At 47.2% G+C, this 27066-nt stretch overlaps 1 protein-coding gene across 1 annotated transcript in view; it reads left to right on the plus strand.

The window, feature by feature from the left end:
- Positions 1–11905: 11905 nt before the first annotated feature.
- GTF2F2 (general transcription factor IIF subunit 2) overlaps positions 11906–27066 on the plus strand; it is a 233466-nt gene continuing 218305 nt past the window's right edge. Inside the window, exons 1-2 of the mRNA XM_040425433.1 lie at positions 11906–12038; positions 25128–25201. Coding sequence (XP_040281367.1) covers positions 11970–12038; positions 25128–25201 — 143 coding nt within the window. The 5' untranslated portion in view covers positions 11906–11969. The remainder of the gene's footprint in view (positions 12039–25127; positions 25202–27066) is intronic.

Consider the following 27066-nt stretch of genomic DNA (forward strand, 5'->3'; position numbering starts at 1 on the left):
CTAAACTGATCCGTTTGGGGCCGCTTGTGAGAGCCTTGAAACGGATCTCACAGGCGGACCCTGAAACACCAGTGTGAAAGTAGCCTAAGGTGTTGGGTCTCCCTCCATAATGGGAATATAGCATGACAGTCCCAGAAGATGTGAAACAAAGACACCTCTAACAAGTACTAGAAACAGTAGGATTCAGCTGTTTAAGCAACTGGGGTGTGTGATACCAAAACATCAAAAGCTTATAGTAATTCTCTCTATAAGTCACACATGTGGATGACATTGCTGCTCTACGCCATATAAGCTTCCAATCACTCGGTGGTATTTCCCTCTCCAAGTATCTCTCCCACTGGCTATGTTTATTTTAATGCAAGAATCTATTGAATGAATCCATTACTATTAATTAAAGGAATTTACCCATCAACACTCCATAGTGTTAAAGAAGTATCCAGCTTTCCTGTGACTTCCATTTCATAAAGAACTTTTGTTGTTTACATTTCTGTGTGCCTATAAGGAGATAAGAAGTTAGCAAGTGTGTGTTGAGATAAGCTGTGTGCATGCTAAACAAGCAGTGTGCATTTCTTGCTAAAAAGCATACGTCTCAGCAATTAACCCTTTAGTAAATTATTTGTGTACCAATCAGAAGTCATTGTTGGAAGGTTAGATCCTTGGAATGGGTATAAATTAAGGGCCTAGGATACTCCAATTTGGGATCCTGGCAGAATTTTAACCTGTGTGCTGACTTCTGTCATTTTCCTCCGTCAATGTCATTCACCTTGAACACGTGGCTCGATCCTCACGTGACTGACCCTAGGTCTGCTACAACATTTTCTGGTGGAGAATGCGGGCACCACAACAACGCTCCTAGCTGCAGACCCCGATACGGATGCGCTTATCAGTTATTATGCCCCCAGCACGGTAAGGGATAAAGAGGAGCTGAAAATACTGATAATATGGCCGGCACTGCAAGTGCAGCCTGTGGATATAGACACTTGACCTGAGAACAGTTGCCTGTGTCAGATGGACAGGGCAGAGCCCAGATACAAAAACAAGAGGTGAAGTGGTTGCCACATTTTGTGAATAAAAAGGAGCTAATCATTCTTCTATTAACAGAGGCTGCATCACCCAAACTGGGTGGACACCCTGAAGTGGCAAAAAAATGCCTTATTTGGAGCCCCGTTAAAGCAAGTGTGGAGCCACAACACAGTTTCCAATTTGTGGATTTTCTTGTACACAGCAAAAAGACAAGAAAAAACCCACTTCTGCTAAACTTTGCAACTTTTCTATGCCAGTTTTGGAGTACAAATCCAGCGGGCTGAGATTCTCAGCCTGCTTTTGTGGGAAGGGCGTAGGGCCCTTTAAAACCCCAGCATATCCTGCACCACTCACGTGCGCTTCCGATACCGACCACAGTGAAGCAGCACGTCACACGCCTGGCTACCGGTCCATAGGTAAGTGGTCCCTCGCAGCCAGCGGTTCACACACAGGACACTCGCCGGCCGAATGGGTAAGTCAGCCCCCTCACCTGCTTCCATGTACCCCGCTCCCCTGTGGGACGCCGTTTTTCCTCCTCGTGGCGCTACCTCCTCCTGGCGGCGGGATAGCACGCGCCCCGCATGCAGTTCATTGTTAAACAATTTTTGCTGCCATACTGACTCCATCACTGCAGCACAAGCATTCTTTCACCCTATGGAGGAAGTTTCACACTAGCTCCCACGCCTCACATTTGAAGCCTTGTTGCCGCTGGAGTTTGTTCAGTCATGACAGTGCAACGGGTTCCACGGCATCGCAGCTGTCATACATATTTGTTTTCATTGCGCCTGACCTGGCACAAATGAGGATTAATTTGTCAGTCAAATACTCGCCCTAGCCAACCGTCAGCAGTCTAGGTCTGTATCTCCACCACCACGTAATCCATAGAAAGTCTCATACCATTGTAGCAGGACGTGGCCGGCACCAGTCAGCTGCGCTGCTCCAGGGGCAAGGACCAACCTTAACGGATCCTTTATCAGATTCGGACAGGAGCTATCAAATAGGTAGCATGCTTGGTTCAGTAGGGTTGATCCTGCTGATAAAGACGCTTGTTAACAGTCCATTTCCGCAGCCTTGCCACCATGCCATTCTGTCTACTTGCTACCACGTGTTTCTTGCCACATGTGGCTTCTGTTCAAAAAAAATAAAATATAAAACAAAACCAAAAAAAATAAAAAAATATAAATAAAAATTGGGGATGGTTCAGTTTCAATTTCCTCACGCTGCATTTCTTCCCTTCTTGGGTCAGGCCCTTTGCCCCAGCAGTTTCGGTTTGGCAATTCAGGACAGGAGCTGCATTCATGCCATTCACGGCCTCCAGTCCACGACATACCGTCTTTTTCTTCGTGTTACACTTTATACGCTCATCTTTGTTCTAATGTTTTTAGGTTTGCAAATTAGGTCTCCTTTCACCTATCATCCGTTGCTTCCAGGCTACGTCAGCCTCTCGGTGTCGATTCTTCTTTCAGGTCTAAGGTATGAGTCTAAAAAAAAAAAAAAAACTGCCAGTCCGGCCAGGTCTCGTTTGTTAATTTTCACCTGTCTAAGGTCGTGTAGGGAGCATCTCAGGAACACCTGCCACGTCGGTCAGGGTACGTTTTTTAAATTTACCTGTCCCAGGTCACGTATCGAGCATCTCAGGGTCACCTGCCACATCGGTCAGGTTACATTTGTTAAACTCTCACCTGTCTCAGGTCACGTAGTGAGTCTCTCAGGGCCACCTGCCACGTCGGTCAGGTTACGTTTGTTAAACTCTCACCTGTCTAAGGTCACGTAGCAAGCCTCTCAGGGTCACCTGCCACGTTCGGTCAGGTTACGTTTGTTAAATTTTCACCTGTCCCATGTCACGTAGAGCGCCTTTCAGGGTCACCTGCCATGTTGGTCAGGTCACGTCTTGTCAATTTCATCTCCGGTCCACTCGATCTCGCCCGGTCCCGCCAAGGCCGCCTACCACGGCAGTAGCCTACCACGGCAGTAGCCTACGTCCTCCTCATTGTCATTATTTACGCAGCTTATTCTGTTTCAGTATAATGTTTTATTTTCCTGTCATTTATTCAGGTCGAAGCCTTCCGGTCCAGGTAACTAGGGCTTCTTAATCCCTTTCCGGCCCTCTTCTGTTCACGTCTCTCCCTCCCCTTCACTCACCACCGTTCTTTCTTCCGTCACCACCCGCTCCGCGTCCCGCTTCTTCATCGGGTCACCAGGTATTCACTTCTCGCTCACCCACGGGGGGAGGGAACCCCACCCGGGTCCTTTAAGTTTCTTGTTTTTGCCTCGCAGCTGCAGACATGTCACAAGTAGCGGACCTAGAGGATGCGCTGTTGGTCCCGGAAACCCAGAGGTCAGAGCGAGCCAGTAATGTCTCGTTAAGAAGCTGGACGATTCCCAAGCTGATCGCGGAGTTGAATCGTCGGGGGATTCGTCACCCGGCCTCCGCCAGAAAGGCTGAATTATACCGACTGCTTTTCACCGAGCCTGCAGCTCCAGCCGAGGAACAGGCTTCGATGTTTACCATCCAGCTCGCCCTGACACAGTTGCATGCCGCGATAAACAACATCACCTCCACGGTGTCTGATATGCACTCTAGGCTGCTTGCGGTGGAAGCTCGCCCGTCCACTACCAGCCAACCAGGCCCACAGGCGTCAATCCCCTCCACTTCGCGTTGTCTTTCACCAGGTAGGGCTTCGAGTATACCTGACATTGCGCCTTCTTAGTTTGTCCCTGATAACATCAAAAAGGACATCTTAGCTAGGAGGGATGTCAACCTGGCCTCCATCCTCATTGCCACCCACGATTCACTTGAAAATAAGACAGTCGCCTGCGGCGACGTTTCAATCATCCTCAAATCCAAAGATGCCCTACTCAATAAGAAATTATCCATCACTGAATTTGTCCTGGCCTTCAGCCTTTTCAGAGACATTATATGTTCTGCCCAACCAGAGAGACGTAAAGAGCTAGACACTTATCTCTACAGGGTCACCGACCTGGTGCATAAATACGGTGGTTTCGCATTCTACGATTACCATCGTTCCTTTTCAGCGAAAGCAGCCGCAGCCCTGGCTCAGTTCCAGTACATGACCAACTGGGCTGCGCTGGACATGGAGCTTTTCTGTCGCCACTTTGCAGGGCTTAAGGCCCCAACCTGTGCTTCCTGCCAATCCATCCTTCACGCCTCTGAATGGTGCCCCAATCCCACTCCCACTCCCCACGACAGGTATCTTCCTGGTCCATCTGGCATCCAAAAACGGTTGCCATCTGTAGATAAACTAGGTAGGCCCATAGTTCTCTTGGGCAGGAGCCAGGTTTGTAATAACTACAACAAGGCCGTATGCAACTACAACAAGTGTAGAGCCCTCCACATCTGCTCGTTATGTCCACTTGCCCCCAAAGGTCAGCCAAACACTCCTGACTAGGCTGGGTCAACATTGATTTACTGGCCACCCTCCTCCTGGGTCATCCCCAACCTCAGTTTGTCCAGTTTCTGGTCTCTGGTTTCACAGAGGGTTTCCACACAGGTCTAGTTGCCCTGTCTCAATCCACCTGGGAGGGCGATAACCTTCAGTCAGCCATCAGGGATCCCGTTTCGGTCGATTCACTCATCTCGTCCGAGTGTCTCAAGGGTTTCTTAATTGGGCCTTTCTCCACAGTTCCCTTTGATTTCTGGCGTGTAAGCCCCATTGGAGTTGTTTAAAAAAAATTCTCAAATAAAAAAAGTCTCATCTACGATTTGTCTGCTCCTCATGGTTCCTGCATTCCTAGCTTAAACTCTTTAATTCCCTCTGAGGAATTTTCCATGCACTACTCTTAGGTAGGTGAAGCCATTCAGCTTATCCTTCAGGCAGGCACAGGGGCATGGTTGGCCAAAGCCGACATTGCAGACGCCTTCAAACTCTTGCCGGTTCAGGCACAGTTGTGGAAATTCTACGGGATCAGATGGAGGGACCTGTATTATTTCGCCAACAGACTAACCTTCGGCTCTAAAAGCAGTCCCTGGCTGTTCAATCAATTCGCCCAGGCACTACACTGGATTTTGGTCAACCAGTGTGACTGTCAGATGGTCATTCATTACCTGGATGACTTCCTCCTGGTAGAAGAACCAGGCTGTAAACCGGGAAATCTCGCAACTCTCCTGGCAACGCTCGCTGCGCTCAATGTCCCTGTTGCATTTGCAAAAACGGAAGGGCCTGCAACAACGGTCACCTTTTTGGGCATAGTCCTGGATTCTGTCAACATGGAAGCTAGACTTCCAGAAGAAAAATTGTCAAAAATCAAGGAAACAATCTCCAAGGCAGTGTTCTCCAATACTATCACCAAGGCAGAGCTCCAGTCCCTACTAGGCATGCTAAATTTTGCCATAAGGGTCATGCCTCAGGGCCGGACCTTCATTTCCAGACTGCTCCAGCTACTTCCTGCGGCTCCCGAACAGGATTCTCCCGGTAACTTGGATTCCCAGGCCATGGCCGACCTCGCAATGTGGAAGATATTTCTGTCTGAGTGGAACGGCGTTTCCATGTTCGTTCCTCGTTGGAGCCCCGCATCACCCATGCTTTTTTCCGCCTCAGCCGGATTTGTGGAGAACAATGGTTTGCGAGTTCATGGCCTCCAGAAATTTCTTTGTCCAGAGAAGCTCTGAGATCTTCTCCCCTGTTGGAGATCCTGCCAATAGTAGCAGCCGCCCAAGTCTGGGGCAGGCACTGGGCTAACTCCCCGGTGGCCTTCATCACCGACAACCAGTCAGTAGTCGAGATACTGGAAAAAGGCAGATCCAAATCCCCACAAATCATGTCTCTAGTTCGCAAGTTGGTTTGGCTCTCCATGCAGTTTAATTTTCATTTCCTCTGCAACCACATTCAGGGCTCTAACAACCTTGCGGCTGATGCCCTGTCTTGCTTTAATTTCCCTGCTTTCTTTCAGGTCATGCCGGATGCAGACCGCACAGGATTGACCCTCATGGATTAAACCCGTACCTTGCCTCTGCCAAATCCCTCATTCATAAGTCCTTGTCCACAAACACTGCCAGAAACTACAAAATCGTCTGAAGCGCTTTCAATAAATTCACGTACCTGCATCCCAGAGGTGACATCGACGAAACAACATACATGACGGCTTTCCTAGCTTACTGCCATACGCAGCTCAAACTGTCCTACAACACCATTAGGTTGTATCTAGCGGGGGTCCAGCATTTTTTCATGCTCGCAAATCCCAATCGCAGATCTTTCTTCTCTTCCCAGGCGATCAAAGCGACCCTCAGTGGCATTCAAAAGAGTGGCCAAGAGTCTACCCCGACCAGACAGCCAGTGTCAGGAGACCTGTTTAGAAAGCTATCCAGCTCTTTAGACGGGAATCCTTTTGGGCCCTATATCAGCATCACCATCAAAGCTGCCATGTTCCTGAGTTTCTACGGTTTTCTCAGGCCCAGAGAATTCACCAGTTCCTCACGCAAGAACAGAGGCTTAACCAAAGGCCAGCTAGCATTGCACGAGGTACACTTCGCCTTATTACTGCCGTCCACCAAAACCTCCCAAACCGGTCCTCCGGTGGTGATCAGATTCTACCGGACTTTCAATGACTGGTGCCCGGTTCAGGTTTTAAACAAGCTTTTGTTAGCAGCACTGGGTGATGCTCCTCCAGATAGTCCTTTGCTACCCTTCAACAACCATTGTCTCACCTCCTCCCAATTTATCTCACACATCCGCACTTTAACTTCCGGCCTAGGTTTTGACCCGAGTCTTATTTCAGGACATTCCTTTCGCATTGGAGCCGCTTCCTCAGCTTCCCATCATGGAGTACCCGGGCATATCATAAAGAAGATGGGTAGGTGGCGTTCCTCTTGCTTTGTGCGTTACATTTCCAATCCTCACGCAGAGATCTCCAATGCCTTCCGCCATCTAGCTTTTTGATTCGTGTCAGAAAACTAATACTCATTAAAATCATCATTTACAAACTTCCTATGCTTGCTTTTTTGCCCCCTTATAGGCCTACCCACGCTCATAGCTATGGGCACACCGCTAGCCATCTTCAGTTAGTTTCATGACTTTCAGTTAAGCTGTTTCACCCTTTAGGTCGGGTCAGTATCTCCGCAGCCATGACCACAAACATGATATACTGGTGGTCATTTACAAAGAACTGTGTTTTTCGCCAGTCTTTTTTTTCCCCCCTGTGCTAGCGGAAAAAAAAACGCCTTATTTCTGACGAGGCTCAGTTCTGACTCGGTTTTCATTCCGCTTTTACACCTGTTTCCAGATAGGAAATGTGTCGGACTCGGGCCCAATGTCCCAGCCCCCGCCGCAACCCTATCACTCCCAAGTGGCGAGCACAGATGAAAAACAACGGTGGGTCAAAATATTGTTGCACAAGCGTTTAAAGGGAATCTGTCACCTGCTTTTAGCATTTTAGGCTGTCACCATTGCCATGTTCACTAAAGTACCTTATTTCCTGCAGTCTTCTTCTTACTTTATTTCATTTTGATTAAAAAAAGTCCTTTTTCTGATATGCTAATGAAGCTCCAAGGTTCAAATTAAGGCGGGCTGGGCACTGCAGGGGGGCGTCACTGGGCACCAGAGAGGAAAAAAACACCCCTCTGGGCACCTTGGAGCTTCATTAGCATATCAGAAAAAGGACTTTTTTAAATCAAAATGACAAAACGAAATAAAGTAAGAAGAAAATTACAGGAAATAAGGTACTTTAGTGAACATGGCAATGGTGACAGCTTAAAATGCTAAAAGCAGGTGACAGATTCCCTTTAAAGTCTCAAAATGCGGTCTTACCTTTCGTAAATGCCCCCAATTGCTTTCAATAAGCTTGGCTTACTAAATCCAACAAAGACATGGGGCCAGATTTATCATTAGCTCAGGTCAGACTAATGGAGTGAAAAAGTCCCAAAAAAGTCCCAAACGCTAAAACTGCGCACAAATTTGCGACTTTTTCTGCTCTGCACTATGCTCGCCAGTTTTCTGAAAGTGGGCGTGTTTTCTTATGTAAATGAATCTCTAGACAGATTTACTATTGGGACTATTTAAAAAGTCGCAAAAAAGTCGCAATTTCACTCCAGTGAGGACCATGCTTATCTTATGAGACTTTTTAATAGAACATGCGACTTTTTCATAAAAACGTGTGACTTTTTTGTAAAGATGTGCGACTTTTGTAAAGCTGCTTACTGACGGATAAAGTGCTACCGTCAAACCACATTTATTACAGTCTTAAAAGGCCGATCATAAATCTGACTTGGCTAAAACTGACTTTAGCCATATGTTAAAGTGGAGTGAGCTGTCAGAGTAATGATACATCTGGCCCAATGTCTGTTAGAATGTGAAAAAGATGCTGCCTGTTCTGTGGAGTCCTTAGGCAAGGGCTACACGGCAACATTGGTCACGACCAGGATCGCTGAGTAGAGGTGATCCCATTTGTTTCTATGGGATCACCGCTACTCAGCGATCCTGGTCGCGACAGGTGTCGCCCTGTAGCTCTAGCATTACTTCAGCAGTGACAGGGGAGAGGACATAACGGACAGAAGAGCAGGAGGGGAATGAGATTTCAAGCGCTGATCCTCCTGACACACACACTGCCACTTCACAGGTAAGTGCCTCTGTCCAGAGCTCTGCTTCTACCTGCCTGATTCCAGCCACCCTGCAGCTGTAACTTACTATACTTTAAAGGGCTTCTGTCACCCCACAAAACTCATTATTTTTTTTTTGGATAGTTACATTCCTTATAGCGCGATATAGGAGAATATAATCTTATCACTTACTTTCATGCGGCCGTTTCTTTAGAAAACGAAGTTTTATAATATGTAAATCCGGTCTCTACCAGCAAGTAGGGCGTCTACTTGCTGGTAGCTGCTGCAGAAATCCGCCCCCTCGCCGTGTTGATTGACAGGGCCAGCCGTGATCTCCTCCTCCGGCCGGCCCTGTCAGTATTTCAAAAATCGCGCGCCTCTGTTCATTCGGCGCAGGCGCTCTGAGATGAGGAGGCTCGTCTCCTCAGAACTCCCTCAGTGCGCCTGCGCCGATGACATCACTGAAAGAGAAGACGTCATCGGCGCAGGCGCACTGAGGGAGTTCTGAGGAGACGAGCCTCCTCGTCTCAGAGCGCCTGCGCCGAATGAACAGAGGCGCGCGATTTTGGAAATACTGACAGGGCCGGCCGGAGGAGGAGATCCCGGCTGGCCCTGTCAATCAACATGGCGAGGGGGCGGTTTTCTGCTGCGGCTACCAGCAAGTAGACGCCCTACTTGCTGGTAGAGCCCTGATTTACATATTATAAAACTTCGTTTTCTAAAGAAACGGCCGCATGAAAGTAAGTAAGACTATTATATTCTCCTATATCGCGCTATGAGGAATCTAACTATCCAAAAAAAAATATATGAGTTTTGTGGGGTGACAGAAGCCCTTTAACGCCATGTCATTGCATCTACCTTCCCCCAATAAATTAACCCTTTCAGGACACAGCCTAATTGTATTTTTTTTATTTTATTTTTCCTCCTCTGTCATCCAAGAGCCATATTTGCTTTCTGTTCACATAGCAACATAAGGCCTTATGTACGTGACCGTTGTTCTGGTCCGCATCCGAGCCGCAGTTTTTTTCCGGCTCGGGTGCGGACCCATTCACTTCAATGGGGCCGCAAAACATGCGTACAGCACTCCGTGTACTGTCCGTATCCGTTGCTCCGTTCCGTTGCCCCTCCAAAAAAATATAACCTGTCCTATTCTTGGGCCGCCTGTTCCGTTCCGCAAATTGCGGAAGGCACACGGACGGCTTCCGTGTTTTGCTGATCCACAATTTACGGACTGCAAAAAACGGAACGGTCGTGTGCATGTAGCCTACTTGTGTGACAAGTAGTATTTTTTTAGTGACTGTTTATTTTACCATAGCTTGTATTGGAAAACAGGGGAAAAAATTAAATTGTAAAAAAATGGTGGTTCTGCCAAGGTGTTTTGGGTTCTGGTTTTGCTGAATTCACTGTGCGCTAAAAGTTACATGACAACCTTAGGCCCCTTTCACACAAGCAAGTTTTCCTGCGCGGGTGCAATGCGTGACGTGAACGCATAGCACCCGCACTGAATCCTGAACCATTAATTTCAATGGGTCTGTGTACATGAGCGTTTTTTTTTCACGCATCAGTTCTGCGTTGCGTGAAAAACGCAGCATGTTCTATATTCAGCGTTTTTCATGCAGCTCTGGCCCCATAGAAGTGAATGGGGCTTCAGTGAAAAACGCATTGCATCCAGAAGCAAGTGCAGATGCAATGTGTTTTTCACTGATAATTGCTAAGGCCCCTTTCACACGGGCGAGTTTTCCGTGCGGGTGCAATGGGTGAGGTGAACGCATTGCACCCTCACTGAATCCGGACCCATTCATTTCTATAGGGCTGTGCACATGAGCGGTGATTTTCACGCATCATTTGTGCGTTGCGTGAAAATCGCAGCAAGCTCTATTTTGTGCGTTTTTCACGCAACGCAGGCCCCATAGAAGTGAACGGGGCTGGGTGAAAATCGCAAGCATCCGCAAGCAAGTGCGGATGCGGTGCGATTTTCACGCACAGTTGCTAGGTGACGATCGGGATGGGGACCTGATCTTTATTATTTTACCTTATAACATGGTTATAAGGGAAAATAATAGCATTCTGAATACAGAATGCATAGTACAATAGTGCTGGAGGGGTTAAAAAAAAATATATATATTTTTTTAACTCACCTTAATCCACTTCGCGCAGCCGGCATCTCTTTTGTCTTCTGTGACGAAAAGGACCTTTGATGACGTCACTATGCTCGTCACATGGTCCTCCACATGATCCATCACCATTTATTTATTTTTTAACCCCTCCAGCCCTATTGTACTATGCATTCTGTATTCAGGATACGGATACAGAATTCACACAGAGTCATTTCCGTTTTTTTTTGGGGGGGGGGGGCATTGAAATGAATGGTTCTGCATACGGACGCAAAGAACAAGAACGGATATGGGAAAAAAATATGTTTGTGTGCATGAGCTGACCCTGTTTATATGGGGTATCTCTGCCTTAATGGGGTCTGACAGTTTATAGGGGGTATCTCTGCCTTAATTGGGTCTGATACAGTTTATATGGGGTATCTCTGCCTTAATGGGGTCTGAAATGGTTTATAGGGGGTATTTCTGCCTTATTGGGGTCTGACATGGTTTATTGGGGGTATCTCTGCCTTAATGAGGTCTGACACGGTTTATAGGGGGTAACCCTGTCTTAATGAGGTCTGACACGGTTTATAGGGGGTATCTCTGCCTTAATGAGGTCTGACACGGTTTATATGGGGTAACCCTGTCTTAATGAGGTCTGACACGGTTTATATGGGGTAACCCTGTCTTAATGAGGTCTGACACGGTTTATATGGGGTAACCCTGTCTTAATGAGGTCTGACATGGTTTATATGGGGTAACCCTGTCTTAATGAGGTCTGACACGGTTTATATGGGGTAACCCTGTCTTAATGAGGTCTGACACGGTTTATATGGGGTAACCCTGTCTTAATGAGGTCTGACACGGTTTATATGGGGTAACCCTGTCTTGATGAGGTCTGACACGGTTTATAGGGGGTATCTCTGCCTTAATGAGGTCTGACATGGTTTATAGGGGGTAACCCTGTCTTGATGAGGTCTGACACGGTTTATAGGGGGTATCTCTGCCTTAATGAGGTCTGACATGGTTTATAGGGGGTAACCCTGTCTTGATGAGGTGTCTGACACGGTTTATAGGGGTCTGTGGTACTTGGCTTGGTGTATGGGGGCACTGTGCTTCTGTCTGTCCTTACAGAGGCGCTGTCTCTCTGGCAGCTCTGTCTCCAGTAGAAGCAGTAGGGGCAGTATAAACGCATCAGGAAGTTTGTCCCTTCCTACGCTCCGTATATTGTGTGCACCGTCTTTAGTCTTCCCCCATGTGCCGGTAGAAGCAGAGTGCTAGCAGGAGAACGAGTCCCCGACATGTCTGCAGATAAAGGAGACGTGGATCTTAGCGGAGCGAAGCAGAATACCGGCATGTGGCTGGTTAAGGTGAGAGACTGGCGCCTGAGCCAATACCAGTCTAATGCCGAGGCTGGAGGCACAGTGTGGCTGCAGGGTATTATACGTATTTTAGCTTTGTGTCCCTGTTCGGTCATCAGGTAGCCATCATGCGGGGCTATCGCCTGTGAGGACAGGTCACTGTGCAATGCCGGGAATTATGGAGGAGAATGTGGAGCAGTTGCATATGGCAACCAATCGGAGCTCAGCTCTCATTGTTCAGAGTCACTTTGGAGAATGAAAGTAGCATCCTGATTGGTTGTGTGTGGTGGCTGTGTGCCTCTCCCTGTACGGTGTGTGCAGCCTACAGGTGAGTGGTCTGGGAATCCACTCAGCAGCTCCACATCCCTCAATGTCTTCAGTAGGAAATCTCTGGCCGGTTATGTTATTAGCATTACTTTCCAGTTATCTGAATAGACTGGAACTGATTATCATTGTTCTGTTACCACTGATGAAGCACTTATGGCTCTGACAGCCAGTAATATTTTAAAGGAATATTCGGGGTGGATTGGGAACTTGAAGTGGCCCTATTTTGTAGTAGGGCCACACGGACAGAAGGCAGTGACAACACAAGTAGGCAGGGCCAGCAGTCCCGTATTGTGGCACATTATACCCCCCAACAGAGCCAAATACCACAGTGCATCAGGAAATACTGCCCCAGCAGTGCCAAATACCTCCCCAAAAACTGCCCCTCTGTGGTGGCCAGGGCCAGCTGCCACATTCTGTCCTCTGACTCCAGTTGTCTTAGGGTTAGTGTTGAGCGAACTTGTGTTTTAAGTTCGGCGTCTAAAGTTCGAGTTATCGAAGAATCGCGTTATCGATTCCGCTACCACGGGCCATAACAGAATTTAGAATCCATAACGCGATTCTTCGATAACCCGAACTTTAGACGCCGAACTTAAAACCCAAGTTCGCTCAACACTACTTAGGGTACTTTCACACTAGCGTTTTTCTTTTCCGGCACTGAGTTCGGTCACAGGGGCTATATACCGGAAAAGAACTGATCAGGCATATCCCCATGCATTCTGAATGGAGAGCATTCAGTTCAGGATGTCTTCTGTTCAGTAATTTTGACTTTTCAGGCAAAAGAGAAAACCGCAGCATGCTACGGTTTTATCTCCGGCGAGAAAAACTGAAGACTTGCCTGAATGCCGGTTCCGGATTTTTTTTTCTATAGGAATGTATTGGTTAGGGATCGACCGATTATCGGTTTGGCCGATATTGAGGATTTTGAACGGTATCGGCATCTATTTTGCCGATATACCGATAACGTATGGGGAACACAGAACGCGCTGCTCTCAGCGCGTTCTGTGTTCCCTCCGCAGCACAGGGGAGAAGGAAGCATTGTCTCCCTCCCCCTGTGCTGCCGCTGCCGCCAGTGAGAGGAGAGAAGACAAGTGGAGGGGAGGGGCTGTGGCCGCCGCGCCACCAATGAAGATAAGTCTCTCATTCATTCATATACAGGAGGCGGGAGCTGGCTGCAGAATCACATAGCCGACTCCCGGCCTCTATGAGCGATAGCTGCGATCCGCGGTAGTTAACTCCTCAGGTGCCGCGGATCGCAGCTACCGCTCATAGAGGTCGGGAGCCGGCTATGTGATTCTGCAGCCAGCTCCCGCCTCCTGTATATGAATGATTGAGAGACTTATCTTCATTGGTGGCGCAGTGCGCCCCCCCCCCCCAAGCCCCCCAGTATTAATCATTGGTGGCGCAGTGCGCCCCCACCCCAATCCCGGCCAATAGTAAAAACATTGGTGGCGCAGTGCGCCCCCCCCCACCCAGTATTACTCATTGGTGGCAGTGGCCACAGGATCCCCTCTCCCCTGCTCCTCCGATCGGAGCCCCAGCTGTGTAAGCCTGGGGCTCCGATCGGTTACCATGGCAGCCAGGACGCTATTGAAGCCCTGGCTGCCATGGTAAGCGCCATGCTGCTATGTGCACAAAGCACAGAGCAGCAGTGACAGTGTGAGATCCTATTCACCCTGATAGAGATCTATCAGGGGGAATAGGACAAGGGTTCTAGTCCCTAAGGGGGCTAAAAGTTAGTAAAAAAAAACAAAACACAAAAATATTAAGTATAAATGAAAAAGACTTATAAAAAAAAATACACATTAACAATAAACAAAAAAATACACATTAACAATAAACATATTAATTTTCAGCAGATTTGTGTAGGAATTTTTTTTTTTTCTCAAAAATGAAAATTCCCAGAATATCGGTATAAATTATCGGCTATCGGCCTGAACGTTCACAAATTATCGGTATCGGCCCTAAAAAATCAATATCGGTCGATCCCTAGTATTAGTGCAAAATACCAGAATGCCGGACATGCGCAGACCGAAAAAAAGGTGAAAAAATGCATTTTCAATGCATTTTTCTGACGGATCGGGCATTATTGAGACTGATCAGGATCCTGATCAGTCTTACAAATGCCTTCAGTTGGCATACATTTTGCTGGATCACTCTGCTGCAAGTCTGAAAGTAGCCTTAGGATGTGAATACAGTTGGAGTTAGGAGGGGATTCTCAGATCGTTACTTACCCTGGCTCTGCGGAGGGCTCAGGAGGCCCCCTGGGCATTAATCACCAGGAAGTATCCCTGTAGGACCATGGCCAGTCCGGCCCTGGGAATATTAGACGGGTGTTCCAGTAATGAGAAGCTATTCCCCATCAACTGGATACTGGGGAAGTGACACATCTTTGGAGGGTCTGACTTTTTGAACCAGGTCCTTATTTCAGTATATGTACATTCCCTATGGGACTGTCGGAGACAGCTGTGCACAGTGGTGGTACACATGCTCAACCAGCACTTCCTTTTGAATGGGAGACACAGAACCTCCATGTTCAGTGGAATTCCCAGCAGTCAGCCCCCCAGTGGTCTAACAGTTACCCGCTATCTAGTAGATAGAGGATAACTTCTTGTTACCGGAATACCCCTTTAAAGTTGCAATATAAACATTAGTATATGCCACCAGATTCATACCAGTAATGATTGGAGAGGTCCATTGTTTTTGACCCTTATTGGTGTCTATTTCAGTAGGTCCAACAACTGGTCCTGGGCGCTGAGCTGAGAAACCTTTACTGGGAAAAAGTTTCAGTTCCAGTCTAATAGACACTGGTTGTATATTGATGACCGCTGGGAATTAAAGAGTTTTTCCAGTATTCATGGCCTATCCTTAGGATAAGCCATCAATGTCAATAAGTTATGGTCCGTGGTAGCGGAATCCATAACGGGAATCTTAGATAATCCGAACCTTGTACGCTTATTAGTGAGCTGTCGGGAGCCTGCCACGGTCACCAGAGCTCCAGTGAGCGTGGCTGCTCCCTGGAACAGCTGATCTGCAGGGGTGTCGGGGATGGGACCACCACTGAGGAATAGATCTTTATTCCATCCAGTCAATCGCCTGCTCGCTAGCGGAGGAGACCACTGCTATTACATGCAGCAATCTCCTCCGCAGCATGGGGAGCAGCTATCGCTATGCCATCACTCGTCCCCATGCTGTATAGTGGTTTGCCAGCAGCAGATCGTTATTAGACAGGGTGCGATCTGCCACCTGCAAACAATAATTTTTATAGCATGTCAAAACATTTGGATTGCCAATGATCGTTGGCCAATCGGCGGCAGTATTATACGGCTAGATGATTGCTAACGAGTGTTAATGTGAACGCTCGTTAGAGATTATCTGCTGAGAAATCGGGCAGTGTAATACAGGCTTTAGTTGGACATTGACAACCTACAGATAATAAATAAGTATTTGAGATGTTTGACGACACATGTTTTCCAGGACGTCCCCCATGACGGCACATGGGAGGTTGGCCTTATAGGTGTCTGTAGGGACAGAAAGCAAGAGAGTTTAAAAGGCCCTTCTCCAGTGTTCTTCCTGCCCCTACAGGGAGTTGGCAAGAGAGGCCCTTTTTAGGGTTGAAGAAAGGAAAAGGATTGGAAGTAGGCACATGGTTACTAGGGCTGGACCTGGGTCGGGTGGTGTCCGGCCATTCCTCCCAGTTCCTCAAGGCCCTGCTAGTACCTTTATGCGAGGTTCCCTAGCATTGCCCAGTATACCTCTTTCCTCCATGGCCGCGGTATCTGGTGGCCGATGCCGCTTCCCCTCAGGGGACTCTGGGCTCGGCTGTGCACACTCCTTCTCGGCATCGCAGGCGGGAGTGGTGACGTCACTTCCAGGGTGGCTCAGTGTACAGGAAGTGATGATCGTGTTGCTAGGATCCAACATGGCGTCACCCAGCGTTTCCATGCTGGAGGCCTGGTGGGGGGGGGGTCGTCTCTCCCCTAGGGGATTGAGTCCCTTTGAGGAAGGAGGAGCGCAGCTGCAGCAGGAGGGGCGGACCCTTAGGCCCCTTTCACACGGGCGAGTATTCCACGCGGGTGCAATGCGTGAGTTGAACGCATTGCACCCGCACTGAATCCTGACCCATTGATTTCTATGGGGCTGTGCACATGAGCTGTGATTTTCACGCATCACTTATGCTTTGCGTGAAAATCGCAGCAAGCACTATATTCTGCGTTTTTCACGCTGTACACTCAGCTTTCGGGTACATCCACTACATCCACATCCTGTGTGTGTGTGTAAAAAAAATAAAAAAATTATGCTACGGATCTCCACTGTGGATTTCACTCTTTGCAATGTAGAACATGAAATCCACAGCCATTTCGCCAGCAAAATCTGCACACAATTCATGTGGTTTTAAGCACGATTATGGATGCCTAAAACCACAAAATTCACAACTTGACTTTGCCGCTGTATTTTACGTCCCGGGTGGACGTACACTTCGGCTGTGTTCACACTGGAACAGGTATACCACTTCTGTAGATGGCATACACTTAGACAGGTTGTCTAGACCTGCACCAGTTAGACGCATGGATACATACTTTTGTCTAAGGCTTGTTTCACACGTCAGCGATCACTAGATGGTCGCTAGTTCATATGTGAAAAATGTCTGAGAGGGGTCTGTTTGTCAGTTTTTGCCCACTATGTATCATCCATATTCCACGTGCACTGCTAGGCTGAAAAAGGGGATTTCCAGAGCATCACTTACCAGCGGTCATACATGATGCATCCTGTTCTGTCAGAGGTTTTCATAGTCCTCCATGGCCGGGTTTAGTCTACAGTCTGTAGTAAAACAAGGTTGTGTGAATGAACTCCATAAAATCAGTGGATATGTGTACTGTTCATGGAGAACTCGGACAGCACACGTCCGTGATTTACTAATTTGTAGTGTTGATCGAGCATGCTCGGCACATGGCGGCATTCGGCCGAATACCGCCTGTGCTCGAGCGCAATGCTAGAGTCTCCTCCCAGCACGCAGCCAATAAACGTGCGGGTAAGTTCTGCCCTTCACTGTAATGCCGTAGCCATGTTGGTTACTGCCATTACAGTGATTGGCTGGCCGGAACGCGTCATCGGGTGCTATATACCACCTGAGGACACATGTTTGGCTCAGTGTTAGGGCTCATTCAGACGGTCGTAGGCTGTCCGCAAAAATGTGGATCCGTTTTTTTGCGGATTAGATGCTGTCCCATTCATTTCTATGGGGCCCTTTTCTTCCATTGCACGGCTCAGCAAAAAAATTAAACATGTCCTATACTTGTCAGTGAAGATCAGGACATTGCCCTATTAAAGTCTATGGATCAGCAAAAAAAAAAAACGAATGCTATAAAAAAAATTGCGGACATGCTGAACTCTACGCAAAAAAACGGATCCGCATTTTTACGGACAGCATATGGCCGTCTGAATGAGCCCTTAGCTAGGGAGAGCTGTGCTGAAGAAGGGAAAGATAGTGTAGGGAGTGAAATTTTCTTATTTTTTTCAGTAGAAAAACTTGTCAAAGACCCAAAAGTCCTTTTAAGGACTATTGTTATGTGTGGCAGCAGCAATATATATTTTTAGCGCAACCTGCGCTAAATTGCTAAAACTTTACAGATCCAAAAGTCCTTTTAAGAACTGTTGTGTGTGTGTGGCAGCAATATCTATTTTTAGCGCATCCTGCGCTAAATAGCGTGCAATAGTTAGGCTGCTGCAGACAGCAACATTAGCTGCGCTACATCTCCTGTGTAACGTGTGCGCAGCCTAAAAATATCTGACATCCAGTGTACTTTTTCTGTAGACGGTGTCCGCTGCGGACAGTGACATTACCTGGGGTACATCTCCTGTGTAATGTTTCCACATCCAAAATACCTGTGACATTCTCTATAATTTTTTATTAGCCGCTGCTGACATCAGCGACATTATCTGCGGTATATCTCCTGGGTGACGTTTCCACATCCCAAATACCTTATTGAATTTTTTTGTGCATACACTTACAAATCCTATGCTACTGTATTTGTGACAAACTTTCAAGCATATATAGGAAGAAGGCGAGCAGTAAGTGACAGGGAAGTGGTCGTGATTCTGAGGCGCGTTGAAACTGTGCCTGTTGCCAGAGCACAAGAAAAGCAATCATCCACGATACCTAGCTTCATGTCCCAGTTTGCAGGGCAGCGCAGGACAATGCTCTCGAAGTCAGACCAGTGAGACCAGGTGGTCGGTTGGATTGCAGCAGAAATGTCCTTACCCCAGGCATTTGAACGCAAGCGCAAATACACCCATCCACAGGCCATAGCACTAAATGCGCAACTTTCCAAATTAATGGCGCTGGAAATTTTGCCATTTAGGCTTGTAGACACTGAGGCCTTCCGCAGCCTGATGTCGGCGGTCGTCCCTCGTCACGCAGTCCCCAGGCGCCACTATTTTTCACGGTGGGCCGTGCCCACCTTTACGCCAGCATGTGTCCCGTAACATCACCCATGCCCTGACCAACGCAGTTACTGGGAAGGTCCACTTAACCACTGACACATGGACAAGTGCTTTCGGCACACTGGGTGAACGTTGTGGAGGCTGGGAGAGAGTCATACCCTGGGATGGCACAGGTGCTACCGACGCCAAGGATTGCGGGCCCTACTTCCATCAGGGTTTCCACCACCACCTACGTTAGTGGCTCCAAACCCCACTTCTCCTCCTCCACTTCCACCTCAGAATTATCCTCTTGCAGCACCAGTCAGCCATCAGTCGGTAGCTGGAAGCAGTGTAGCACTGCAGTGGGGAAGCGTCAACAGGCCGTGCTTAAGCTGATCTTCTTAGGTGACAAATAGCACACCGCCGCAGAGCTGTGGCAGGGGATAAGAGACCAGACTGAACTGTGGCTCTCGCCACTCAATCTAGAACCAGGCATTTTTGTGTCTGATAATGGCCATGACTTGGTGGCGGCTTTGGAGCTCGGCAAGCTCACACACATACCATGCCTAACCCACGTCTTCAACTTAGTGGTTCAGCGGTTTCTCAAAACCTACCCCAATTTGCCTGAGCTACTGGTGAAGGTGCGCCGGTCTGTCAACGCTGCAGCAGCGTTTACAATTGCCAGTTCACCGACTTGAGCACGCGCTGGAACTCGACGTTCCACATGTTGGCCAGGCTTTGTGAGCAGCAGAGGGCAGTAGTGGAATACCAGCTGCAACATGGTCGACACCTTTCCAGTCAGCTTCCGCTCTTCACAAACTAGGATTGGGCATGGATGTCTGACCTCTGAAGTTTTAAGAAACTTTGAGAAATCAACACAGATGGTGAGTGGCAATAACACTATTATCAGCGTCACCATCCCACTGTGTCTACTCAAACCCTCGCTGCTCACAATTAAGGCCGACGCTTTGCATGTGAAAGAGATGGAAATGGGGGAAGACATAACACAGGGCGATAGCCAGACCACCCTCAGTTCGTCTTCTCAGCGCAAATTGGATGATGATGAGAAGGAGATGGTTGCCTCCGCTACAGAGGGAAGTACCCATGGAAGTTTAATTAATTCCATCTGTTGATCGTGGATGGGCAGAAGAGGAGGAAGAGGATGAGGAGATTGAGAGTGATCCTCCTGATGACTACAGCAAAGTCTTGCCTGTTGGTACTCTGGCACACATGGCTGATATGTTAGGCTGCCTCTCCCTTTACCCACGCTTTTGACGCATTTTTGACAACACCGATTACTGTTTGTTCACCCTTCTCGACCCCCGCTACAAAGAGAATTTCTCATCTCTCATTCCTGTGGTGGAGAGGACGAGCAAAATGGTGCAATACCAGAAGGTCCTTGTGTTTTGTCAGAGCGGGTATTTAGTGCTGCTGGGGGCCTAATAACTGTTAAGCGCATCCGCCTGTCAACTGAAAATGCTGACCGGTTGACTCTTATAAAAATGAACAAGGACTGGATTGCCCCTAACTTCTCTACTCCACCAGAGGAAAGCGGCTGAACATAAAGGCACTTTAAATGTGTTTTTTATAATGTACTGAATACACTGTATTCCTATGCACCCCTTCCACCACAAAAAAGGGTATATGGTTGAATCTTCCTTTTCTCGTCCACCTCCATCATATCAACATGCTTATTAGTCTGCCCTCGCATATGTTTTTGAGGGTCAGCTCACCTGCAGGCCCTCGCATATGTTTTTGAGGGTCAGCTCACCTGCAGGCCCTCGCATATAATGTATTTGAGGGTCAGCTCACCTGCAGGCCCTCGCATATAATGTATTTGAGGGTCAGCTCACCTGCAGGCCCTCGCATATAATGTTTTTGAGGGTCAGCTCACCTGCAGGCCCTCGCATATAATGTTTTTAAGGGTCACCAGCAGGCCATCAATCATAATTTTTCAAAGGTGTATGATGCCCACCTTTATGTGTAATAAAGGGTGTATTGTAGTGCCGGTTCCTTGTAATTTTTTGAAGCCCTTTCACAAAGTGCATAGGCTTTGAGTGTAGGAGTCCCACTACCTGAACAATTGTACCACAATGTGAATGAGGCCCTCCATTTCGTTATATACAGGTTGTATCGGAGTGCCTCTTCCTTGTAATTTTTGACAGCAATTGCACTTTATATACAAGTAAATATACAGGAAAGAATGTTTCCTAACAATTTTTCATCTAAAATGGATTTTCTCTTCGGTTTTGTGCGTATTATTGTCAGTCTGTAACAGTGGCTTACTACTCGGACAACATCGTTCCCAGCAGCGACCTGGGAGTCCAAGATGCATCCAGACTTTCTCCCCATGCTGTTCCCGAACCATTTTGGTGGGGTTTCCATCAATTTCTGACCTTTTCCTATGAACCAAACACCCTACCCTCTGCAGAGCAGGGGGTGCCTGGTTTAATGCTCCGGTTCTCCCATTGACTTCCAATGTGCTCGGTAGAGCACTCGAGCATCCCGAGGTGTTCGACCCGAACACCCGAGCACTTTGGTGCTCGATCAACACTACTAATATGTGAAAGAAGCCAGACTTTATATTGTCTTGCGTTGAGAATTTTACGGTGGAATTGTAGCTCAACTCCCCTTTTTGGGCTATGCACAAAACTTTTTCTAAACCTAGATGTGCCAGATTGCACCAATTTTTACTCCAATTACGGTAATGCCAAAATCTATGTTGGGGCTGTGAATTGGTGTATGTGGTTGTACATTTAAGAGGTTATCCAACCCATATAATGACACCCCCCCCCCCCCCCCTTGCCTGGGCCCCTCGTATACAATACCCGGCACCCGCGACACTCGAATCCCTGCACATCCGCTGCTGCATCTCCCTATTGCTTGGATCAAAACATCTGGCGACAAGGGGGAGCAACCAATAGCAGGCTGTAACAGGGACAATCCTTCGTTGTAGCCTGCTATTGGCTGCTCCCCCTAGTTGCCGGATGTTTTGACCCGAGCGACGGGGAGATGCAGCGGTGGACGTGCAGGAAGCGGTTATTAACAGCATTTAGAGAAATGTTTTACAGCAGCCACCATGGGACATAGACACAATAGTGTGGATGGGACTCGACTTCCATGGGGGAATTTTGTAGGCATGCTCTGTGACCTGTGCAGAGGTTAGGAGGGAGCAGATAAGCTGTGATCTCACCTGTTGTGAGTAGAGTTGTCACGATGGCAAAAATTAGATTCTGTTTCGATACCATAAAAAAGTATTGATACTCAGTCAGTACCATTCGATACCACGCAAAAAAGCTGCGTGCATTCCGCATTTTATGGTACGTCTGGACCATAATAGAACATGCCTATCCTATTTTGGGGGGGGGGGGACAAGGTGACAAAAAAATTGCGAATAGCGCAGTTTTTAATTTTTTTTCTGTTACGGCGTTCACCGCATAGGAGAGATTTTTTTTTAAAATATTTTAATAGTTTGACCTTTTCGGACGTGGCGATATGTAATCTGCTTATTTGTTTAGATATTTTATATGTAAAAATGGGAAAGGGGGTGATTCAAACTTATATTTTTTTACTTATTTAATAACTATTTCCTCCCTCAGGAGCTTGAACCTGGGATCTTTTAATCCCTTGTCCTATTCACCCTAATAGAGATCTATTAGTGTGAATAGGGCTTTACACTGTCACTGCTGCCCTGTGCTTTGTGCATACAGCAGCAGGGAGTTTACCATGGTAGCCATGGGAAGCTTCACAAGTGTCCAGACTGACATGGTAACCGATCGGAGCCCCGCAATTTCACTGCCGGGGCTCCGATTGGAAGCTACCACTGCACCACCAATGAGGAGGAGGGGGACCCTGTGGCCACTTCCACCAATGACTATAGTACTGGGGGGGGGGGGGGGCACTACACCACCAATGATTATACTTTGTAATACTGTGAAGAGAGGTGCTGGCGGCAGAATCGCATACCTGGCACCTGACCTCTATGACAGGGCGCTGTGATCCGTGACAATTAACCCCTCAGGTGCATCACCTGAGGGGTTAATTGCTGCGGATCGGAGCTACCTGTCATAGAGGTCGGGTGCCGGCTATGTGTTTCTGCAGCCAGCACTCGCCTCCTGTATTTGTATTAATGGGTTAGTTATCTTCATTGGTGGCGCAGTGGCCAAGCCCATCCCCCCCCCTCCTCCGTCCTTCTCTCTCCTCATTGGTGGCAGCGGCACAGTGTGGAGGGAGGGACTGACGCCTTCTCCAATGTGCTGCTGAGGAGAACATGTAGTGGCACATATTAGGATTTGTGGCCAGTGCAAAAGCGTCAGGATTTTAGTTTTTCTTTCTTAAAGGGAACCTGTCATGTGGATATTTGGTTATAATCTAACTAATTATATACAATCATTAACTACTAAAAAGTACCTTAGATGTATTCACTTACTGGTGTGACAGATGGTTACCTCATAATATACACACAAAGATGCCGCATGCCACATGCTAATGAGCTGATTTGAGTCCAGCGTGATGTCATTGTGTCCAGCATATATATTTAATTCACAGCTAAAGCCACTCCCCTGCGCACCTGCTGCTGATTCATATGGAAAAAAACTGTCATTCAGCAGCAGGTAGGCGGGGACAGTCAGGAGCTCATGAATATTCAGGACTCCTCATTATGAGCTGGAGCTTTTCAATACAAGATGTTGGCAGATTGACCCGGTCAATTAAAGAAAGTGACCCAGCATTTTGCTAAGAGAATCAGTCACTTATTTATGTTGCCCTTAGTTAGGACACCATAAAACTGGTGACTGGTTCCCTTTAAATAGATATTGACATATTAAATTAAAAATAACATCACCATAATTTCTTTAAAAAAATGTTTAACGTAAAAACATGATTGAAACAATAGGTCATTTTCTGATGACACATTCCCTTTAAAGAGGACCTTTCACTAGAATAAAACATCTAAACTAACTATACAGACATGTAGAGCGGCGCCCAGGGATTCCCCTGCACTTACTGTTATACCTGGGCGCCGCTCCGTTCTCCCGTTATAGCCTCCACCCAGGGGAACCTCCAGGCGTCTCGATCTCCCATGCTGTAGCGCTGGCCAATCACAGCGTTCAGCTCATAGCCTGAGAAGCTTTTTTTTTCTCTCAGGCTATGAGCTGAGTGCTGCGATTGGCCAGTGCTACAGCCTGGGAGAATGAGACGCCGGCAGGTTCCTGTCACTAGAAGACACAAAAGGAAGATCCGACTGACTGGATCCAAAACTAAGGAACAAAAGGGGGAGCCCTGCAACAGACCTGGTTCTCTCCCTAACTGCTCAGCCTATGCAAAATTCTCAATGGTAGAAGATCGCATATCCTCGTACATCGACTGCATAACCCCTGAACACCCTATAATAGTGAGGGGACACTACCACCAGCTCCCTACACTTGATACGGAGGGAGTCAGGGTCACCTGGGATTCCAGCAAACAGGAAAATACAAATCAATGAACAAAACTTATCTGTAGAAGACTCAGTAGTAGCATCCAGCATGCATACACTCCAGGAAGTTGTATAAACCGCAAAGTGATGCAGTATGGGAAGGGATTTAAAGGGATGCAATCAGTGCAACTACATGACAGCTGAGAGAGGCTAACGAGATGAGGAAACTAAAGCAAAACAAAAGAAACCTTAAGTAGGAGGTTCTGAAGGATGTCTGTCAGAGCTTCTCAGATGTCCGGTGGTGACAGTTCCCCTGGGTGGAGCCTAACTATGAACATACCGGAGGCTATACCGGGAGAACTGAGCGGCGCCCAGGTATAACAGTAAGTGCAGGGGGATCCCTGGGCGCCGCTCTACATGTCTGTATAGTTAGTTTAGATGTTTTATTCTAGTGAAAGGTCCTCTTTAAGACTGGTGTGTCAAGACTTTAGTAAATGACCCCCATCGTATGTAAAAGAAGACAGAATAATGCAATCTCTATGTTGGAGAGGGATCCCGTTTAGGAAAGCACTGTGCTGACCGTCAGATGCCGCCATGTCCGTTTGTTGGTACAGAGCACTCAAAGTCCTGTGGCGAATTGTTGTCAATTCTTAGTCAGAAATTGGAAAGTGGCATTGAGCAGATAAACAGTCATATGCTTTGATGCTTTTCCCATTTCTCCTGCAAATGTTCCTTTGATATTCAAATAGAATAGACATCCATCAGCAGCAGAGGCTAAATCTAGTATTTTTAGCCTGCTTGCACTTGGATGATCTGCATTGCTAATCGGCACCGTCAGTTTGGTTTACATAGACAGAGATATGTGTTTTTTACAGGAATGTGTTTTATTTCATTAGATTTATGTGATATTTACTGGATAATTGTTCTTTTTGCAGCTTCCAAAGTACTTGGCTCAGCAGTGGGCAAAAGCCACAGGAAGGGGTGAAGTCGGAAAACTGCGAATTGCCAAGTAAGCCTGTATTTGTCTTGTTGACGGTCCCTGGTGACGTCAGACGCTGACTCTATTTGTCAGTGGAGATGTTTGATGATGTTCCCTCTGCCAAATTCTGACCACAATTCTGTGTTTTAGTTATCATAGTAAATAACATTCTCAGAGATGTTTCACATCTGCAGAATGTTTTTCTGCTCTGGCGTGGGCAAGCGCTGGATCTGTGATATGACACCAATGGCGCCTGATGGCAGTAATATTTTGATCCGCATTCATGCTGGGATCTAAAGTGGATGCTCCTAACGGAAGTTCCACCGCCGAGGTGAACTTACCCCAAGCAAATCGGTGATGAATTTTTGTCTTTTTTTTTTTTATATCTGTGAACTCAGTCTAATCAACAGCATCTTAATTAGGGCTCATACACTCTAACATCTTTTTTTTCCGTGTCTGTTACGTTTTTGTTTTTTTTTGGTTTGTGGCCCATATGTGGAACCATTCACTTCAATAGGGCCGCCAAAAAATGCAAATGATTCCGTGTGCGTATGTCCGCATAGCCGTTCCACAAGTAAATAGAACATGTCCTATTATTGACCGCATTACAGACAAGGATAGGAATGTTCTATTAGGGGCCGGTCGTTCCGTTTTGCAAAATGTGGAATGCACACGGCTGGTATCTGTGCTTTGCAGATCCGTAATTTTCGGATCGCAAAATAACAATGGTTGTGTGCATGAGCCCTTAAAGGGGTTTTCCAGGACTTGAAGCCCCTTTACACAGGCTCATTTTGCAGGCGATCGTCAGTGAAGGAGACTTCTGGATTTACATGCAGCGATCACCTTCTCATTTTATGGGGAGAAGCGATCACTAATGCCATTCCTCATCCTTATACTGACACATTTTTTTGCTGGCAGCAGATGCTTTTTTTGACCATATGAATGATCTGATGAGCGAGTGTTTCGCTCATTCATCGGCGGCACTTTTACACTGCCAGATAATTGCTAACGAGCGTTCCTGAACACTTGTTAGAGACCATCTGGCTGATAAGTGGCCCGTGTAAAGGGCCCTTTTAGATATTGATAGCCTATCCTCAGAATAAGTAATCCATATCAGATTAACCCCTTCAACTGATGAGCTGTTTTGGGTAGACGCCAGAGCCGGAATGGAAGCTGAACTGCAGTACTTTGGGACAGCCACTCCAAGGTGAACAGAACCTCCGTACTTTCTGCCTGAAACAGGTGTCCAGTGAGGGTGCCGGGTGTCAGTTCCCCACCAATCTGATATTGATGACATTACTGTAGAATAGACCATCAGTATCTAAATACCAGGAAAAAAAAACTTTAAATCTTTATTTTAGGCCATTCATAAGATAGCGGAAAGATTTCCTATGACCTGTCAGTGGTGCTCAGTCTCTGCCAATGGATTGTTTATCACAGCATTTGTTTTCAAAGACACTGCGGCAAAATGTTAATGTTGCGCTTAAAAAGCCATTAAGACATTTTGCTTTTTATACGTCTTTTAAAACCCTCAAAAAAAGTGTGTGTATGTGAAATTGCCGTAAGGTTGTCTTTTGTTTTTGCGTTCACGTCTCCGTTTCAGAGATCCAGCTGCCTGATGTAGTGTAAATGCCGACTGTTGGCCGGACAAAAATTTGTTGCATGCAACTGTTTTTCTCCGGCTGAAACCCAGCATTTGTGTCTTAAATCAGCCAGATCACCTCCGGACCTCATTGCAGTCGAGGATGTAGCGCTGGAGTAGAGGATCCAGCAAGTTGCTCTCTGCCGGGACAGAGAATTGGTTTTTAGTAGTTTAAAGGGGTATTCCTATCACAGACAATGGGGGCATATCGCTAGGATGTGCCCCTATTGTCTAATAAGTGCTGGTCACAAAG

The sequence above is a fragment of the Bufo bufo genome, chromosome 3, assembly GCF_905171765.1.
Source record: "Bufo bufo chromosome 3, aBufBuf1.1, whole genome shotgun sequence".
Taxonomy (NCBI): Eukaryota; Metazoa; Chordata; class Amphibia; order Anura; family Bufonidae; genus Bufo; species Bufo bufo.